The sequence below is a fragment of the Mesoplodon mirus genome (genome assembly GCF_964341445.2).
Source record: "Mesoplodon mirus genome assembly, chromosome: X".
NCBI lineage: Eukaryota > Metazoa > Chordata > Mammalia > Artiodactyla > Ziphiidae > Mesoplodon > Mesoplodon mirus.
In genome coordinates this window covers 72,531,197-72,550,603 of record NC_138981.1, presented here as the reverse complement: position 1 = coordinate 72,550,603, position 19,407 = coordinate 72,531,197, and the positions used below count along the sequence as shown (strand labels likewise).

General features: G+C 33.1%; 1 protein-coding gene across 2 annotated transcripts in view; it reads right to left on the bottom strand.

Moving 5' to 3' along the window:
• DACH2 (dachshund family transcription factor 2) overlaps positions 1 to 19,407 on the bottom strand; it is a gene marked incomplete at its 5' end in the record, with an annotated part of 679,019 nt that overhangs the window by 518,648 nt on the left and 140,964 nt on the right. For both annotated transcript variants that reach the window (XM_082610726.1, XM_082610727.1), the window contains one exon: positions 8,535 to 8,573. In XM_082610726.1, the coding sequence (XP_082466852.1) occupies positions 8,535 to 8,573 (39 nt within the window). The remainder of the gene's footprint in view (positions 1 to 8,534; positions 8,574 to 19,407) is intronic.

Sequence of the window (19,407 nt, the reverse complement as noted above, 5' to 3'; positions counted from 1 at the left end):
TTTGTTATTTAGGCTAATTTCATTTTAAAGCAGTATAAGTATACAGCTCTACAGACTAATTGTATTGTAGAAATATACTATTTGGTTAGAATTAGCTATTTTAAATGAAAACATCCAAGTTATTTGATTTTCATCAAATAGAAATCAAAGAATAACTTTGTTTATATATTTAAATAAAAATATTATCACAGGCAGAATATTTGGTAATGATAAATCAGTTTAAAATGCTTTAACCTCTTCTAATTGCAATAAATCAAAGTATGACTGCTATTATTAATAGGCTTCAATATTTTATATGTTTTAACATCTTTTAAATATTTTTTTAAAAATCTAGAATACTAGATATCAGATGATCTATCAGTTTATATCATGAATTATGAGATACCAACTTACATGAATCTGTTGATTGGGCTACATACAGTTTTTACATCTTAGTTTTCTAATGGATTTTTTAAAATAATGTTTTACATTTTGTGGCTGAATCATTTTGTACTTGCCCCCTTTTGAAGATTACAATTAGTTAAAAAACAAAAATTCCCAATAATAATCCAAAGTAACAGCAGATCTTTGTAATCCTAATATGCTGGGAGGAGGTGAACACTTTGAGTAAGTTTATTCTTTGTATTGAAAACTCAGTGTTACCAAAAACAGAAAGCAGGACACGTCTTTAAGGCACTTCACATGTATGCAGGACTGTTGAGCACGTTGCCATGGAACATAACTCCTTCAAGGACTACAAACCAAAGAACGGCCATTTTGGCATAATAGTCCCATTTCTGAACATTATTTTGTAGCATTCATCAAGATGTATTACAAACCCTACCAATTTAGGGACAATGCACTGCCTTTTCAAATGCATTCATACTGGGTCTTAGAATCCACTCCATTTTAGCAACTAATTAGTTACACTGACAAACTTTTAAGAATAGGGCTATACAATTTTTAGAAAATGTCACCACTCTCTTTGTAAATTAATGATATGTTCCGCATTGCACAATAATAGGTGGTTATCAACCTTTCCTCTTTATCCTGTCTCAGTCATTTAGTTAAATCTACCCTGCACCCTCCAGAGAAATTCATGGTCTGTCACTCTACTCACTGGTGTCTAGATTTATGGATATTTTAGCAGTCCCTTTATTTTCACATCACTAAGCAACTCTTCTAAGTTTAAAAGAAAGGACCAACTTCACCTGAACATTCAGACAAGTATCCTACTTACAAAAGGCCATTTTCCGTCTATAATTCACTTTCCTTTCCTTTATATTAAAGGGACACACAACCTGAAACCTAATGTATTGCACCTTCACATTATTAAATGGAACATGCAGAACATTGCATTATTATGCTACACATAGCCAAGAAATTTTAGTATTCACGGGATTATGGTAATTAAGTCTTCCTTCACTTTGGGTGATGTGACACTTGCTTGACTATAATGTCACTCCACTTAAAGTCTGTGTAAACTACATTATCTTAGTCACTCTGCATTAGATTTCCAACTGTGAGCAAAATTACAAGGTCAGAGTGGACAAGAATGTAGGTAATCCCAAGGAAACATCATGTAAATGACTTGCTCAAGGTTCAAACTGGGTTTTCAATAAAAGCAAAAAGGAATCTTTTCATACTAATATTATAGTATTATTATCTAAATGCCATCAGTGGCAGAGCACCTGGGTATTCTTGGAGACAGTGGTAAAGACAACAGTGTCCATGATTTTGATGTTTTGTGGATAAAACATAAATGCTGTTTGCCAAGGATTCGTTCAAGCTAACAAAAGCGTCTGCACTCAGTAAGGAGTAGTACATAGAACAACAGCAAACGGTTTTGTAAATAAAGATCATTAATATCTCAACTGCAAATAATACTTTTTAGAAATGAAGATGAAAAGGCAAAACAGCAATGCTTACATTTCCTCCTTTCCTGTTTTTTTTAATAAACACTCAGAACCATGATTTTTATTCTTTTTAAAAGTAGAGTAGTAATTTCCCAACAGTCTTATCAGCTACTTTGTGGTTATATCCAAGATGTGCTGTCTTAAAAATGCTCTGACCTACAGAAACTAGCTGAAAGACTTTGGAATATCTTGTGTTTTGAGTGATTTATTTAGTGCTTATTGAAGAAGTTAGATAACCTGATTAAATCCCCACATAGGATAAGTAAGATCAGGGCAAAAATAGTCCAGATTAACTTGGCACAAGTTCCTCTTCATTGAACTAGTGGAAGTAACACAATGAGCAAAATAGTGGTTTTCAGAGTATGCTTAAACTGTAAAGCAAAATGCCAGTTAGCAAAAATAGCAATGGAAGTTCTTAGATATGGGCCCCACAGTCAGTTCACAAATACGTCAAAGTGGGTAAGAATACTCAAAAGCAACTTATGTGGGATTCTCTAGGCTTAGTGTCACATTTGGACAATGAGGGATACACATGAATTGTATTAATCTGGAGATCATCTGAACAAAGTGTGTGAACCACAATTTTCTTGTAATATCTGATGTTGAATCTCTGTAGGAGGTCAATTCACTTCCTAGGAAGGCCGTAGTCAAACATTTTTTCCCAGGACTATTCATAAAAATGAGAGGCCCCCCAAAATGTCTTCATCACCAGAGATGAACTGATTTAGATTCTGCTTGCCAGAGTTGCTACCTTCCATAAGTAGAAGCTTCACTAAAAACATAACTTTGTTCAATATCTTCGTAGATAAACTGAGTTTCCTTTTTAAAAGTCATTGAAAATAATAGGTATTCTGTGCTTGAGATAGGATATACTTGTGTGTGTGAATGTGTGAGTGTTTGTGAGTGTGGTATATTTGCAATTCTGGGAGGTTAAATAAAATCAGTTTCAACTCTCTCCCTTTTATACTTTAATCTCTTACAATATTACATAGGTTTCTAACTGAGTGTTCTTTCCAGTACACATAGAATCTAAGAAAGCCTGAAAGCTCTTTGTTAAGCCTCAGGTTAAAGAACCAGATCTTTCTAATGAAAAGTCTCTCCAAACACAAAATCAATTACTTACCCTCCCCCATCCAAAAAGAAATACAGAACAGTCAACCTTAGTCCTCCCTCTACTTTAAGTAGCTATGTGCAGCACCAAAAAAGCACTGATAGAATCAAATCTTAAGTGAGCTGAAAATACTGAATATTCTTTTCTCTGAATCTGAAATGCATAAAAAGAGCTTGAAAAGAAACACAAAGCCACAAAAAATAGTGGTTGAACTTTCATTGTATTTTCAGCATTTGCAATGTAATGCTTCAGAGTGTGGAACATTGAAGATTAATTCAAGATGGTGTGTTGCTACTGACTAGTCCTTATAATGCTGAGCTCCTGCTCCCATCTTCTTTCCCCCCCACCCCCAATTGTCCTTGAATTAAGAGAAACACAAAGATAAACAGGATAAACTCATGATCTTAACTAAGTGAGAGTGTGTTACAACAGTTTCACAAATTGATAAGATTCAATTTTGTCTTTATGTTTTATGCACAATAAGTAAATTACAGCTTCAAGGAAAAGGGGCGATATGTATCATAGATCAAAGGTTATAGTATGTCTCTAAGAGATAGCTTAGTCCAACATCCTAATTTTAGATGCAGCAACTGAGGTCCCAAGTCATAGAGTGATTTGCAGGGTTGTTTTCAGGCCATGAACTTCTGACTCGTTTTCCAGAGCTCTTCCTGCTATACCACAATATCTCATCAAATGAGGCTTTATGGAAAAGTGCTTTGAAACCTGGAAAAAACTTTCCAAATTTTACGTAGTATCCTTATGCTTACCTGAACTGCATATATTTTTAATGAAAAATAATGACACATATATAGTATCAGTAAACATCATCATGCACACTGTGATCGGAATAAACGTTTTGTCTGTGTATAATCATGAAAGAGAATCAATGAAAAATAATTATTTTTTCTTCAAAGAAATTTTTGTTAAAAATACCTACTACATTTGCAAGAATCTTGGGAAATAGGAGCTCTCATAAAATGCTAGTGGGAGGGTAAATCAGAACAGCTTTAGAGAGCAATTTGGCAGTAACTATTAAGTTGAAGATGTGCATAGCCCACAGCTCAACAATTTCACTTCTGGCTCATACACCAGAGAAATTTTCCCACAGGGGCACAAGAAAACATGATGCCCATTACAACAAAAATTAGAAACAACCTAAGTGTTCATCAATACAGTAAAAAATAATCAAACTGTGGTATACTCAGAGAATGAAAGAGTATAGTGGACAATTTTTAAAAATGAACTAGATCTACGTGTATCAATGCAGATAAATCTCAAAAACATAATGCAAAAACAACAATTACAAAATGATACTATAATACCAAACCATTTAGGTACATTTTAAAAACACAAAAATCAATTCTGCATATTATTTACGTATAAATACACATAAAATTTAAAAACATAGCAATGGTACACACCAATTTTAAAATAGTGGTTACTTCCAATGAAGGGTGAAGTATAATAGAAAGAATATTAGTGTTAATCATATCACTAATGCTTTACAGAAACATCTGTATCTGTAATTTTTTCAATTGAGCTCTGAATCAAATGTAGCAGAATGTAGACCTGATTATTGGTCCACAGGTATCTCTCATTATTTCCTGCTCTTTCTATTTGAACTATTTTAAAATTAATGTTGCTAACTTTACACACTACCAAAGTGATGTTACCAAAATTGATTTCAGAATAGAAATGTCATTTTTGATAAGTCAGAAAAAGTATATATATATATATATATATATATATATATATATATATATATATATATAATGTATATGTATATATATATATAAATATAATGAAATTACATGTTTTGGTAATTAGTCTGATTCCAGTTGTCAGGTTATAAAATATATTGATCCAAAGTATATGAGCTTTGAAATCAAATGGACTTGATTCAAATGCTGACTCTGGTATTTGTAGGCTGTGTGGCATTAGATAAATCATTTAACTTTCTCTGTACCTTAATGTCATCATCCATAAAACAAGAATCACAATAATAGCACCTGCCTTATAGGGCTGTTATGATGATTAAATGAACTAATACATGGAAAACACCAGGGATATCATGTTCAAAAAATGTTAGATATTATAAAAAGTACTAGTTCATCAAAATTTATCCTGAATAACCTTATTTATATGTCTACATTGGTCAAATGCATCAAAAAGTCACTTATTTCTTAGATTCTGTATCTTTCAGGACTAGCCAATTAACTAAGAATCTCTACTTGTTAGAGTTTTTAGGGAATGGTTTTAATTAATTAATACATTTAAACGTAGTTCATCCCTATCACACAACAGATTACCTGTGGTCAAAACTATCTGATGATCTAGAAAGGGTAGCACTGCCCACCCAAATTTTATTTAAGTAAAACATCAGCTATTTTGCACATTGTCATATGTGTTGACCAGTTGTCCAACAATTTATCATCTTTCATATGTTTTTGTGTTAAATCTGCAAGTAGAATAATATGTCAACAAATGAGGGGTGGGTTTTTTTTTAGTTAATTTAGGATTTGAGATTGTGAATTCTTTTCTTTCTCTTTCTTTTTTACTTTTCTCTTTTTTTTAAGTCCTCTGATAAATGTTTCCCAACAAAAATGGCAATATTAACTTACCATCCTGACTAAGGATTTGTGGTACAGATCATAGGAGTCATTAAAGCAGGTTTAGCAGTGTTGGATTTTTTTTTTTCGGTTTTCTTTTTTTTTTTTTTGCTAGAGAGGTTGGAATTTAATTGTTTCCTTTTTAGACAAATATTCTTTTGGATTGCCAGTGATGAAAGGGACATACAGATGTCAAAAGCACTTTAGCACAGTGGGATTATGTGCTAAGGTCCAAGGCAGGACAGACAAACAAACAAAGTCTCAGATCAGTCAAAAAGTTACCTCAATAAAATCTCAAATGACCAGCTTTTGTTTTATCTTTGCCAATGCCTATCAAAAGTTCAGATGAAGTTTTGTTGTGCTAACTACTTACATTTCTTTTATTTCTTACTTTAACCATTTGTAAAAACAAAGGAATTTCACCAAATAAAATAGGGAATTTGTTTAAAGGCAAGCCAATTTAAAATAAAACAACACATGCTATATACATGACTTTCTTCCCATTAAAGCACCATAAATTGGGCTTTAAGTAGTAGCCTTAATTATGTTATATGACAGAGCCTAACTTAAATATTCTCTTTTGGACATAGAAGAAATTATCTTTCATACTGCATTGCACTGATAAATATGAAAATGAAAAATTCATAATTTTATCTTAGTTTTCAAACCACATTAAGGGAAAAATATCTTGGCTATTTCCATGTAGTAAGAAAAAATCACAAAGTGCATAACCACCATTTTGAGTATCAGGAGAATTATTTACAAGCACTCCACTTATTATTTATTTACTTTACTTGAATTTTCCATCATCAAGATCTCTGGGTGCATTTATAACATACTGTGATTTTCTAAACCACAGTACCTAGAGGACTTACAGTTTAAAGCAGAGGTTGCAAACTGATAGCCCATGGGCTAGATCCAGACCACAGATGGGTTTTGCTTTGCCTGCATAGTGTTGCTTTTTATTGAGTTAGTTACCAACATTTAAGAATTGGAGAATTTCATATAAAAATCTGGATTCCAAGTTTCTCTTAAAAAGTCAAATCTTAACAACAGTGGGCCTGCATTCCCACCTGGTAGCAATCAGCTGAGCTAAGTAATAGCTGCCACCTTTGGAAAGAATATATGCTCTCTAGGTCACCATAGTCCCCACCACTCCCTATTGCTTATGGCCTTTCATTTATGCTACCACCCTTGTCTCAGTAGGCATTAGAGTTTGCAACTCTCCTGTTTCTCTGTAGTTTATTTGAGTGTCAGCACACATACTTTCAAAAACATTTCACAGTTTTCCTCAGATTACAGTTAGTATAAAAACTCATTACATATATGTGTATATATATATATATATATATATATATATATATACACATATATGTAATGTGTGTTCTGATTAATCTAGAAATAAATTTATACAGTTATAAACTACTGTTATGCTTAATTAAAAACAAGAAGTTGACATTCATTTACATATTTTACTAAAAAAATGTCAATTTCAATGCCTGAATTCAATTGCATTCATATAAAATCAAAGCACTTACTTTCAATATCCCAAACCTAATCTCAAAACTCAATCCACTTAAACTTTTTCAGTTAAAGTCATTCATTAATGAAATCTAGTGGGTTCTAGTCTCCGCCAGCATTGAAGTCACAGTTTAAAAATAAGTTTAGCACTTAAGGAGGCACATCCACTGCTTCAGGTCACTTGGGTACTATTTAGTGTGCATGATATTTAAGAGTAATATTTAGTACAGAAAATGCCCCAGATATTAGAAACACCACCATGATGATTTTCATTTTCTATGTTGAAAACCCAGGATAAATCACATGGTGTGGTCCCCATCTCTCTAACAATACTATGACATTTTTCTTGTAGAAAATTACAGATAAAACATGCATCATGAGCAGCCCTGAAGGAAGGGGGTAAAATCACCATAAGGTGATTTAACCTGAGAAGGGTGTGTGGCAGTCAATATCAAACTGTACTTTAGAATCATGGGTTGCCCTCCTTCTCCCTTGCATCTCTGATTTAACTGCCCATTCTTTGTTCCCATTACAACCTAAAAGGTATGAAGTCTGGAGCAGTATGGTGTCTCTGATTGCAATTTAACTGAAATTTTCATAGATATTTTAGGAAGTTTCAAGCATAAATCTTAGACTTCCAAATATTTTAAAAATGTATTTTTAGAGAAAAAATAATTCCTAATATTTTAGAAATAGTAGCATGCCTACTATATATATATATATATATATATATATATATATATATATATATATATATATATATATCTGTGCTTAATGCTTAGAAAAATTCCAGATGATTAGAAGGCCTGGGTTGTTTTGTTTTGTTTTGTTTTGTTTTTTGCCATTATTGCTGTAGCACACTTAATAGCCTGTGCTGCCCTGCAAAAGTGAATGTACCTTCCTAAGCATTTCAGAGCCATGGCACAGGTGAATTACTTCCCATTATTTTACATAGATGTCATGATTTTTATGTCAGTGACCCTTACTCAACCCCCATCAACTTTGCAGCCTTTCTCTAGCTTCTGCTTTAGTTCCCAGGGAAGGAGTTGCTCTCTGTGACTGGAAGTCATCTCCCAACTTCGGATTCCTGGGATTCACTCCCAGTTAATACATATGAATGATCACTAACTGGCAATAGTGAAACCATGAAGACCCCAATTAACTAGAACCCTCAAATGGATAGACAGGTTCTAATTAGCTATTTGAATTTCATTTTTTTTATTATTAACTAAAGATTAAGCAAGATTCAATATTTGCTGCTGAAAATTTTAAATGGCTCTACTTTCCTACCTTAGTAAGTATAGTACAAGGAATAAAATTACTGATGTTGGGCTGAATCTGTACAGGCTCCAGGACATTCCCAGGAAGTTGATTTTTAAAAAATAAATACATAAATACCTGTTAACAGCTTGTTTTCTTGTCATTTGCCTCTTCCTTCTAAAAGGAGAGTGTAGCAAAAAATAAATAAATAAAACTGGTTAATTGAGAGTTCTGGTTAGTAGCTTCCAATTAATCAAGGCTTTATTATATTTCACAAAAAATCTTCTTAAATTCTGCAGAAATTTTAGATAGGTTACACACAATGAAACACCAGCAGGGAAGAGCACAAAGAAGGTAGGAAAGCCTAAATTTCTATTAGACAGTGTTTTAAATATATGAATAATGTTATTACATTTCTAGTCTAATCCCCATTGAGTATAGAATAATGTGAAATGTCATGTGGTTTAGGGCTTTTCTATACATGAAGGCAAGGAAATATGGTTGTAAATTTCTGTTGAAGAAAATGGCCTCGGGTCATAACAATTCCAAAAAAAGATTCAGCAATATTGTGTCTTTCCCCTTTCTTTCAAGAGCCTTCCTTCCCATCCCATTGGGTATTCCAACACTTTTTAGGGAACAAAAATCTCTTCTAGTTTTTTTTTTTTTCTCATTTTTATTTGGCCAACAGGATGATGAAAGTAAGCCAATATCAATGTTATGCCTTAATTTCCTAAATATGGAGCCATTAATCACACAGCTCACTATATACTGATTTCTGAAGCAATACTGAACTATCTTACATCTTCCCCAAAAGGGTTACACATGCACACACACACCCTCAGACACAAACACACATACACAGTCATACACACATCTGCACAAAATAAGTTAAACACATACAAAAGAGATCAATAAAAAACCCACATAATTATCTTAGTTAACAAAACAACCATTATTTCCAGTAGTATAGTATTTCCCGGTGTTCCTAAACCCTTTAATAAAGAACAATGAAATTTAAAATGACAAGATACAAAAAAACTATAAGTAGTGTAATTTGGCTATTTTGAGCCTTATTGCACTTCTTAGTAGTATAGAGACAGAAACCTCCTTCTAATGTCCACTACAAATATATATGGTTAGTTCATCACCCCCTTCATAATCTCTTCTTCTAATAGCCTTTTTGTTAAAAGACTCATTTCAGGTGTTTGTTTGTTTTTGAAAGGCAACTGCTTCCCTGCTTAAAGGCCTATGGAAACATTTAAAAAAAAAACCCACAGATGCAAACATATATCTGGGGTTGTGGGGGCAAGGAGGTGGCAGTGAAGGAAGGTGAGCATTTTTTCACCTACTCTTGTGTTCTTGATTGTCACTTGATTGTCAGAACTATTTGATTTTGCTTTATAGTTCACTCACACAACCTGTTTTGAAATTACATTTTCTTAAAGTAGAATATACTCATACATACCAAGTCAATGATAATGCATACTTCCTTAATCCAATGAGCTTTATATTGGAGGACTTTTCCCCTTTTACCAGAGATCCTCCTTTTTTAACTATAATATTTCCTGAAGACAACACAACATTTTTGACTGTCACCATATGTACATAATTATGCTAAGTTAAAAATAATTTAAATCTTCTATAGCTTGAGCTTCATAGATTATTTAAGCATAGATTTTGAAATTACCAAATACTGAAACATTCTTGTTAGAATTATACAATAAATATATAAACATACGTGAGTTAACTGTCCTTTTATTAAGGATCTTAAAATTTCTTAGAAAATTAGGAGTTTACCTCGACTTTTGAAAATTTCTCATTTGTCTTGTCAAATGTGAGAATACATTTTACAATACTGCCTAACACTAGCTATAATTCTAGGACTTTAGGGACCACAAGTTAAATACATATACTTTATTTTTGACATTCAAACTAAAACGTGACTTCTATATTTCTGAATTTGTTCAGAAGCAGTATCGTTCAATCAGAGTAGTAACCATATATTTAAAATTCCAAAAGATCAATAAAATGTTTCCTATGCTTTGATATATGTAAAATGATTGTACACCTCAAAAATACACAAATTTGATTTGCCAGTTACTTCGATAAAGCTGGAAAAATGTCTCAGGCTTTTAAATGGAAGTCACCTGTTAACCTGGCATATATGACCATATTTTGGGGACTGCTAAATTAGGCTTTAGCTGTTCCTCACACAGACAAGATCTTTTAGTCATGTAATGTATTTTCCTGGCCCAATACAATAAACAAAATGTTGATTTGGGAAAAAATATGATAAATAAATAGGACATAAGTCAAGCAATGCCCTGCCCCTATCCCGAACTTCATCTGTAGGGGATGAATGACCAGTAAATACGTGTCGATAAAATTTTTTTTTAGTTTCTTTCTGGAGACATGATTAAGTCATGTTAACTTTTGCATTTCCAGTTTTGGAGGTTTTGGGGAGCTTCCCTCACTCTTAACTAATAATTTTATTCATTTTATATGTCAACTCTTGCTCCACAGCAGCTTTTATAAACCTGTTTAATCTCTTTAGAGATCCTGGAAATTCTTTGACAAGAATGTATTTCAAAAGAAAAAGGAACTGAAAGAGGCCTGGATATTTTAGGCTCATTTAAGTTTCCAGAGGGTATCCAAACAACCTCTTGATCACTTAAGTCTCTAAAGGCATGATCTTCCGATTCAAGAACCTGAAAAATAAAACTATTTTCCTCCTTTCAGAAATTTATTTTTCCTAGAACTATTTGAGAATAACAAAAACCTTGGTCATACTAAATATGTTTCTTCTGAAATAGTTTGGTGCATGAGCTTGACGCTTTAAATGTCAGTGTGATTTAAAGACAGTCTAAAGGGAAAAAAAGGGAAAATTACATATGGGATGCGTTGATAGTAAAGATAAATGAGCTTACAGCATTTTAAAATTTTTGTTTGTAAGAAGGGGGTTTCAATACATATATATTGTAAATATCAGTCACATAAATTAACTTTAATTATTAGATAACCTATCTGAAATCATTTCTACTGTATAAAGTTTAACATTAAAATCCTTCAAAGCCTTCATAAATTTTAAATTATTTATTGTTCTGGCATATTTGTTCACAATATTTCTGTTGGAAATTTTTCTCCTTGTTTGTAGGTTTGGCTAAGGACACCATGAGTGACCCTTTGAATCTTGTCCTTTGATCCATATGGGAGTTCTAGCCAGCCTTTTGTAAGGGACTTTTTAAACCCTGTTACACTAGTTATATTTCATGTCTTCTGGTTGATGATTATGTATTTCTATAGTATGTTCAGAATGGCTCAGAGAAAACACTAAGTAAATGTTCTAGAAGCCAAACCAAACATTTATGGTAGATGTACATTAAAGCCCCTGAGACATTGGATGCAAACACTGCTTTATCAGCTTTTAGTTAACTTTGGTTTTGATGGTTTGATAACACACTAAGATGATAGTAAATTGGCCTACTTCTAAATTGTATGCTGCCTGTAGAGAGAACTTTGTCGCAGCCTCCAACTGTTAATTGCTGATTAAGATGGTGTTTCCTTCATAGCATTTATAGTAATGTGTAAATATTTTATTTATTTACATGTCTTAGATCTATTTTCCTTTTGAAATGCAATCTCCATTGAAGAATGAGTTTAGGTTTCTTGTTCACAGACTAGGCACTCAGTAAAAATTTGTCAATGAACTGAATATTGGCTATGTGAAGGGACAATTTACTCATTTAAATCCATCACTGTATAGAGTCTTCGAGCTTATTCTAATAAAATATATTTTAAGAACCTAGTTCTTCTATGCTACACTGATTTACATCATTGATGATGGGGCTTAATTTATATAAGGATAGCTGGTGTGTTTTAGAATGAGTGAATTTTCACTGAGTAGGTAAAGTTGATCAGAAATATCATGAGCCCAAATTTAGTTAATGGCATCAAATATTCTGAATTATTGATGGGTGAAAAGTATAGAGTCATTATAAAGTTATTCAAGAGAGAAAGAATATTCTAAAGTTTATTTTAATTATACCTTAATTTTTTCTAACATTTGGCTTATTTGTTTAATGCAGCTTAAACTCGACGTGAAACACTAACAGTTCTGTAAGCAGAACTCAGCTAAGCTGTTTCTAACAAAATGAGCTCATTTGCCAGTTGATCGTTCTGGTAATCCTATCTGGTTTAGTCTAGCTGCAGATGAAGACAATCAAGCAGGGTCAGAGCAAAGGAATCTCAGCCTGGACATGCTCTCAATGTAATACTAAGAGGTGGGAGTGGGAATGAAGAAGATTACTTATTTCAAAGTCTGTTAAATTCTTTACATTCATCCCTTGATTTAATCTCTGACAAGGACCACTCTACCACCATTAAATAAGATAAGATAAAATAGGATAAGATAACATAAAATAAAAAACATGTTCCTCACCAATTAAGACATCAGAGGCAGATACTTAACATTACAAATAATTACCTTTTGATGTAGCTCCTTTTTGTATCCAAAATCTCATGTTAAATAATAAGACCTTATTGTTACATAGTTTTACAGTTAACAGAACATTTTTCTCATCATTAACTAAAGGAGTAAAACTATTCTGTGCACAAAAGTGGGTTTGAAACACTTTCCCACTTTTATATATGTAGAAACTGAGACTAAAGGCTTTTTAATTTGATTCAGTGTTCTTCCACTTCCTGTTGTTGACAATATTTATCTATCTAAATATGAATGAAATATCCCTTTTTCTTGATACTTTTTTTGCTTGATCACTTTCACGATATGTAAAGAACCAATTTCTTTAAGGGTTAAGGGAAGCTCTTCAAACATACTTATAATTGATAGCTAACAGTTTTCGTACTGATCCCACAGAGGCCACATTTATCTCCTTACCCTATGATAGCACTTTCTTAGTTCAATATTTATCTACAAATACTTACTGATCATCAACTATGCACAAAAGCCTCTCTGCTATAGGCTATGGAGAATACAAAGATCTTCAAGCATGGTCCCTGATATCAAGAATATTACAATCTGAAACGAGAGACATATCATAGTCACAAACTGTTACATTGAAAGTCTGTGAGTGATAAACGCCACATGATTTCCTGGTGTAGAGTAGGCATTTAAAAATATCAGATGAATGAAAGTTGAATGCATGGTGGTATAAACTAATAGCTATAAGAATTTAGTTGAAGCCATCACTTATACCTAGAGTGGCAAGTGAAGTCATTATGAAAGAGATGACGTTTGATTGGGGCCTAGAGGAATAGATAGGTTTTGGAAAACAAAGAAAGAGGATAACAATGCTTTAGGAAGTGGAAACTGACAGGATGGGCAGAATGAATTGCTACAAGAGTGTCTGGAGGTGAGATCAGGCAGAAGATTGCGGCAATGTCCTCAGCATGAGATAACCAGGTAGATAGAGATGAAAATAAAAAGGAATGGACATGTGTAACAGAGAGTCTAAAGCTAGCATTAATATGACTTAAAGCTTAAATTAACATGGAAACAAAGTATAGAATGGAACAAAGGAGAACTCTGAGCTTATGACTGATTCCATGAAAACTGACTTTCCAAGTTCCATGAAACCAAGTTATAAATGAATTTTCAAACAACCTATTCTGTAAGCAATAGTGTCACAGAAAGAACACTGAACAAGACATAAGGAGACTTGGGTATTAGTATCAACAATGCAACCGGATGTGTGACCATGAGCAAATGATTGCCCTTTTCTACATCCCAGTATCCTTATTTGTAAAACCAGGGTTGGATAAATTGACCTCTCCGGCCTATCATAGCTCAAATACTCTATGGTTCTCTGATTTCCGAGTTGCCAACAACCTGCCTAAAATACAGGTAGATTAAATTAAAATTTCTCTGAGAAATTAGTAGCTATTGTAACTTAGTTGCCACTCCTGAGACATACTTTTTCTTGATTCATAAATAGTTAGCACAATGTCTGTCAGTGGTATTCAGCTAAGGGGCATATCCTTTCTATGTTTCAGAAAAGTATTGAATGAAAATTCTTCAGACATTTTACTTCACAAAGGAAATCAGTAGAGTATTGCTCTGTTTGCATGCTACAGAAAAACTGACTTGAAAACCTGAGAAGTACAGAAGCAAGTTTCACTTCTATTGAAATTTATACGTCTCTATCTATATGTATATTGAAGTGAGTTTATTGTCAATTAAATCTTCTTCAACCTTTGTTCTTTAAAGATTACAGAAATTCAGGGTTCTATCCTGTCTTCACAGTTAATACCTGGTAGTTCTAGGTCAATCTAATTCCGCTTTTCAAATGCTACATCTTTTTGAAAAATATGGTAACCAGAACTAAACATAACATTCTGAGTGGGGTTATAGGAATGTTGTAATCTCATCTATCCTGTAGAATTTCAGGTCTTTCCTATAACCCTGCATGCAGGTAAAAATAAGCTGTCATTCATCCAGAAAGTCACTGTTATTTTCATTTCTCCTTTAGACAGTTAGTTTTATCTGGGACTTCCTCATTGGAAAATTCCTAGAAACATAGAAAATGAAAGACATAGTTTGCCTAACAGTTACACAGAGAAAAAAACACCACTCCCACTAACTGCTGTCAACCATCCCACTTCCTCCACCTATGATAAAAGTGAAAAGACATAACAGTATGTACATTTTCATCTATTTATTGATATGTTCAACATTACCTAACCCCATCAGTATCTGCTGGTTTTATCATTTAAAATGCAAACAACTAAAAGCAAGAACCATAACTAATGGATAGCTCCTTGTAGTGTCTAACAATAAGATCATGTACACAAAGCCTCTAAGACAAAGTGGTGAAAACAAACATTTAGAAGGGCTGTGAAACTTCCTGTCCCTCTGCTCTGAATAAGTTCCCCTATTCCTTTCTAATAGTAAAATGAGGTCAAATAATGTGCTGATCTTAACATTAACCTTGGTTGCCTCTTTTTTTTTACATTTTTTAAAGACATAAACTAACAATGGCTCCTTCCCCTCTGCTCACATAGCACTTTGTGCTTGCCTGTGTCATAGCACTCAGTCATATGTGTGTCTCTCTCACTATGCTGTGATTCTTTGAGAACAACAAAACCTAACTACTTAACACCCCCTTGATAACAAAATCAGCTCTAACATTATAAAACATGATTAAAGTCTTTAGAAGACACATGTTTGATAAAAAGTATTTGAGGTGATGGTATTTATTTCAAATGTAAATGTCAAGAGCAAGCTCATTTTTCCAGGTCTTATATCAAATCTTTGATGCAATGAAATATTGCTTTTTAATGGAAATTAAAATTAATCTTTATTTCTTTATTATGTTCATTATTCCCCAGATTTTTGTGTATACTACTAAAATCTTTATGAACATAGTTTGAATTTTTTTATATTATCTGATTTTAATACTTTTTATCTTGTTGCAATGCCATGAATTATGAATTTTGAATTACAGAAAATTTCCTCTAACTAAAATTTCCTTCCCTAAATATTATTGTTGTAGTCCTTCCACACATTCCAGAGTTAGTTTTCTGTTGCCTCAAAAGTGTTATGTATCATCTCACTCAGGTTTATTTATTTATTTATTTATTTATTTATTTATTTATTGTGATACACGGGTCTCTCACTGTTGTTGCCTCTCCCGTTGCGGAGCACAGGCTCTGGACGCACAGGCTCAGCTGCCATGGTTCACGGGCCCAGCCGCTCTGTGGCATGTGGGATGTTCCCGGACCGGGGCACGAACCCGTGTCCCCTGCATCGGCAGGTGGACTCTTAACCACTGCACCACCAGGGAAGCCCCTCACTCAGGTTTTTTTAATACAAGTTTTTGCCTTTATCACTTGATCCCAATAAAGTAAAATAATTATTTCTCCTTGGTGAAAATCAATATTCTGATACTGTCTTGTATTTTAGGTGTCAATTTTAACATTTTAGCAAAATCAAACAGGCCCACCATTAAGTCTTCAAACAAAATTTCCAATATATGGATATCTAGGCAGCTTATTCAAATATACATCTCTTAGCTAAATTCCCAGCAAGGGTTATGATTAGCTCTAAATGAATACCTATGAAGGTTGTTAGCTATTTCACTACCTAATATTTTCTTTTGGTTATTCTCTTTGTTTAAGTGACTAAGTGGGGTTTTTCTCTCCTTTTCAGAAATTGTCTGTATTAGTCCTTTTGTATATTTACCCTTTTCAATTTATAAATTATTAGAGGTTACTCCCATAACTGTCTTCTCAAATAATGCATAAGCATCTTCTTTATTCATACATAGCTATGTGTATACTCCATCTGTTAGAAGATATGCCCCCTTAAGTCTAAAACTTCACCAGCCATGCATTTTTTTTTTCTGAAAGTTTATCAGCAATACTGTCACAGGTAGTTGGAGGTAATTCTTCCTAACATTTTGTCTCTCAATTCAAACAAAATTTTAAAAGAATGAAAGAAAAGAACAATAAAAGAATGAATGAAAGAAAAGGACTCTACCCTTCTGTTAGTTATATGAATATGAATCATTGTTAATAGAAATGATTCAATACTCCCCAGCATGTGTTGTGGGTCTTTTCCACCCATCACATCATGCTTCTCCTAGTGTCTCTATAGTCACCCCTTTTTTAGGACTCCTTAGTACTGCATTCTTTCTCTTCCACACTGTAGAAAGTGTAGCAATCTTCACACGGAAAATCAAGAGATTTCAGACTGCCTCCTCATCTCTCCAGGGCAACTAGGTCTTCCCTTTTTTTCTTCTAACCAATGTGGCAATCCTACATGAGATCTTTAGGCTTTTACTCTGCTTACTTGTAAGGTCCTTGGTCTTATAGTGATCACATCCTGAAGAATGTCTTTGTATCTGTGACTGCTTCCCCCTAAAAATCACATCAAGTGGCAATAAAAGACCACCCAGTTATTTCTGAAGGTGTATTCCTAGTAGGAAACAATACATTTTTTGTCATGCTCACAAATAGCATGTGCTTCTTACCTCACACTTGTCATTTACCCATTAAAATCTGCAGCAAACAAAAATTTTACAAATCAATAGCAATGTCACAATATAAGCATACAGGTCTTCAGTTATTCACACACAATTTACAGAGCATTTAGAAATGGGAGAAAAACTCAAAGGTGTTCAAAGTCTTGACTTTCTTTTAAAAACATCACTTTCTTTAAAGGCTTTTAATAGGAAAGAAACTAATGTCCTATTTTAATAGTCTTTGAGTACTAAAATCAAAAAGTAAAATGAAAACCATGTGCAACACAAGGATAAATGTTTTTTTTTTAATTGTAGGAGACAAAATTCATTTGTAAGTAACAATAGCCTGCTAATCAAATAACCTTTTATGTCCTTTAAATACTCTTGTGGTTCAAACATTTCATCTGCTGAACATAGTGTGTGTGTAGAATGTAAGCCTACATATAAACATGTATGTGGTCCATCCAGAGAAATGAAATCTTAATACTAGACCACATGATTTTTCTGAACTATTTTTCAGGGGAAAAGATAATTTTATAATTAACTGTCATCATTAAAATTCCAATTTTGGTCTCTTGCTAAAAGGAAAAAAAAAAGACTAGTGAAAGCAATCATGTATATTTTCAATTAAGTAGAAGCAAGCTGTCTTCATAGAAGAGTTCTGAAAATCAGTTATAATATAGTTTTGACAACTTCTCAAATGTTAGGATTAAGTTGTGGTTAGGCAAGGCCCATTGTCACAACATAGGGAAATTTACCTCACCACGCTGTCACATGACAATATCAACAGGATCCTTTACATGATCACAATATTTTAATGCTGACCATATCATATTTTAGTGCAAACTTTTAAAGGTTATGAAGTTGTAAACAGGATGATAATTAGACAGAAAATTTTCTGTGGAATCTATTTGAAACACCAAGAATACCTTAACAAACGAAAAATGAGGCCCCAAATCAATTACTTCTTTAATTACTACGTTTTCAAAAAAAAAGAAACTTAAGAAAATTTGATTCCAAATAAAGCAGTTAAATTTGACTTTGAAACCCTAGATTATTTGATATACTTAAAGTATAATCTAAACATATATGTCTTATTAGAAAAACTTTATTAGGGAAATATTATGTTATTAAATAGGAATAAATTCCAAACAATCTGAATTTCTTGACAAATAGTTTTTTTCCTAGAACCAGTTTTTCTTTGGGTTGAAAATTAATCAGTGTCATATACTAGATTCTGGCCTTATTTTCTTATATTTGAACTAGCCAAAAGTGCCAGAAAACTTAGAATTTAAGCACGAAGTCTCAAGTCTATGCCATCTCACCAAAGGATTTTTGCTAAATACTGATGAACTGCTCCTAAGCTAATACTATGATTTCTAGAATACAAGTATTATCACAATTAAATGTAAGACTAACTACAATATAGTACTGAAAAATCATCTATTTAGCAACTGGCAAATCTACACTATTTCAGAGTCACTGTCTTTTCAAAGTTTAGTAAGTTGGTAACATGTTGGAGTTATAAGCACTTCTGTTTGCACAGGCTCTAGAAAAGGGAGAGGTTAAGTGTCTTAGAAAACATGAAAGTGTATGTTTTCCTTTCACGTGAAACAATTATTAGAATGAAGTGGGGGAATGTCAAGGAATTAAGACTTTTCTTTCCTTTGCAAATGAATTCCCCCAAGTTATCCATATGTTGTATTGGTATATCTCTTACGAATATTTTTTCAAAACAACCCTCCTTTTAAACTTCTTTATTTTATTTACTATACCATCTTAAATTTGTTTTAATTTATTTTAAAGATGTTCGTTAAAATTCATCACTTTTACACTTTAGACTTTAGCCAATTTCTTTTTAAGAAGATGTTGGGGGTAGGAGTTTATTAATTTATTTTTGCTGTGTTGGGTCTTCGTTTCTGTGCGAGGGCTTTCTCTAGTTGTGGCAAGTGGGGGCCACTCTTCATCGTGGTGCACGGGCCTCTCACTATCGCGGCCTCTCTTGTTGCGGAGCACAGGCTCCAGACGCG